This window comes from Dacryopinax primogenitus (genome assembly GCF_000292625.1).
Source record: "Dacryopinax primogenitus strain DJM-731 SS1 chromosome Unknown DACRYscaffold_27, whole genome shotgun sequence".
NCBI lineage: Eukaryota > Fungi > Basidiomycota > Dacrymycetes > Dacrymycetales > Dacrymycetaceae > Dacryopinax > Dacryopinax primogenitus.
The window spans coordinates 138,211-139,985 of record NW_024467224.1 but is presented as its reverse complement, the minus strand read 5'-3'; the positions used below and the strand labels follow the sequence as shown (position 1 = coordinate 139,985).

Genomic DNA, 1,775 nt, shown 5'->3' with positions numbered 1-1,775 from the left:
GGAGGAGGAGGGGGGGGGGACGTACTGGCCTAAAGAGGTGATCCATGGTCTGCAAAGGTCGACAAGCGGCTTGTGCTCTATCGCAACCGGGACACTCGTAGCGAGCAAGAAGAACAACACTGCGTATTTTGGCCAGTGACACCATTTGCAGTATGTACGCCAGCAGCGGAGTGCGGCCCAGTCTATGAGTGGCTCGTCTAGGTCTACGGCGTCTGCTGCTGCTGCTGACGTGGGGGATAGGAGCTGGAGCGAGAGTTTTTCTGAGTTCCTAGGAGGGGGGACTTGGAGCCTGTCACGGGGTTGACCGGGAGCGGGAGGGAGTGTGAGATCTGTGAGAGGACGGACGAGTGGGAGGGTTGATGATAGAGAGAGGGATGAGGGGTGTGCTGGGTTTGTGAGTGTTGGTGATAGGGATAGGGAGAGAGTGCTCTGTTGGATGTCGATGTGTGCTAGTGAAAGAGTAGGGAGGAGTAGGGAGGAAGAGGAGGGTGGGAATGAAGACATGCTTTTCCTTGCTTGTTGTTGTGTTGTGATCGAGTAGATTGGAGTGAATGGCATGCTCGCTCGTCGTTGTCGTGTGAGAGGGTGATCCATTGTGGGAGTGGTGGGTATAAGACAGGTGGAGGTGAGGTGGACGAGACGTTCTTGTACCCCACGAGAAAGGGGAGAGCGTGCAAGAGGGGAGAGAGGATGATCAGGGAAGGAAGCAGTAGAAAGAAGAGGGTGTTATACTCCATCTCATCTTCCACCACCGCCCAGACCTGTGTGCATCAACACGCTCTCTCACCTCTCCTTGCCACTCACACCATCGCCTCTCAGGGACTAAGGACCCCACAAATAGGGTCCACATTCGCCTCAAGCGCCCTGTTACCCGTGAGTATCGGATGGACGGCCCGTTGCTCGATGTATCGCACTCTACAACAATTACAATTAATAACAGTGTACATCTCAACCATCAGTACTTGCCACACTAACATGAATATTAACATCCACACTCTGAGGGCATCAAACATCCTCCAGCCGAGTACAACGGGGCGCATACACGACACATGCCACATTATTGCATGCAAGCTTCGCCCCGCGCGCCTCACATACGCCTCAACTTACTCCCACCTGCTTCCGCAGCACGTTCGTCTCGCTTCTTCCTCCTTCTTCCTCGTGCGTGCGTGCGTGTTTCGTCCTTGTTCCGTCCGTTCTCCCTATTTCTTCCTGCGAACTGCAACTGCGTTATGAGACTTCTTTGCTGCGAAGTGTATAATAGTGTTAATAATGCCGATACGGTTGAATTTCATAAATCAACATGATCCCATTAATAATCCCACCAATAATACTCCCACTAATAAATCTCACCAAGAATAATTTCCCCCAGCCACTCAGGCACCGCCCAATTAATATTGCGCTTCCGCTTCCGACTCCGGTTCCGGTTCCGACCTAACCCCGGCTTCTCAAGCATTCTGAGCTTATGTAACCCCGGACCCTGGATGACTCCTCCCCGCTTGCCTGCATGTCCGCGGAGATGCGCCTGCCAGCATTTGTTGAAAACCGTAAGGCTGGAGGAAGCACGTTCCTCTCTACCTCACTCCTCTCCTCATATCCTCGTTCATCTTCAACTTCTTGGTCAACGATTCTCTAGAGCACACTAGTATTTGGTACACGTTCCCAGCTTTATCACTCTTATCCGGAAATCTCTGTCTTCGGCTTTCAGCTCTTGGGGTCTCGGGCTCAGTCTCGGTCTTGCTCACGGTCTTGCTCTTGGTGTTGCTCTTGGTTATCAT

The 1,775-nt window shown here is 52.6% G+C and overlaps 1 protein-coding gene across 1 annotated transcript in view; it reads right to left on the bottom strand.

The window, feature by feature from the left end:
- The window catches only part of DACRYDRAFT_102774 (uncharacterized protein), a gene marked incomplete at its 5' end in the record, with an annotated part of 3,848 nt that extends 2,073 nt beyond the window's left edge, over positions 1-1,775 (bottom strand). The window contains 4 exons of the mRNA XM_040767667.1: positions 26-449; positions 805-915; positions 1,108-1,243; positions 1,581-1,775. Of these exons, the coding sequence (XP_040623602.1) occupies positions 26-449; positions 805-915; positions 1,108-1,243; positions 1,581-1,775 (866 nt within the window). The remainder of the gene's footprint in view (positions 1-25; positions 450-804; positions 916-1,107; positions 1,244-1,580) is intronic.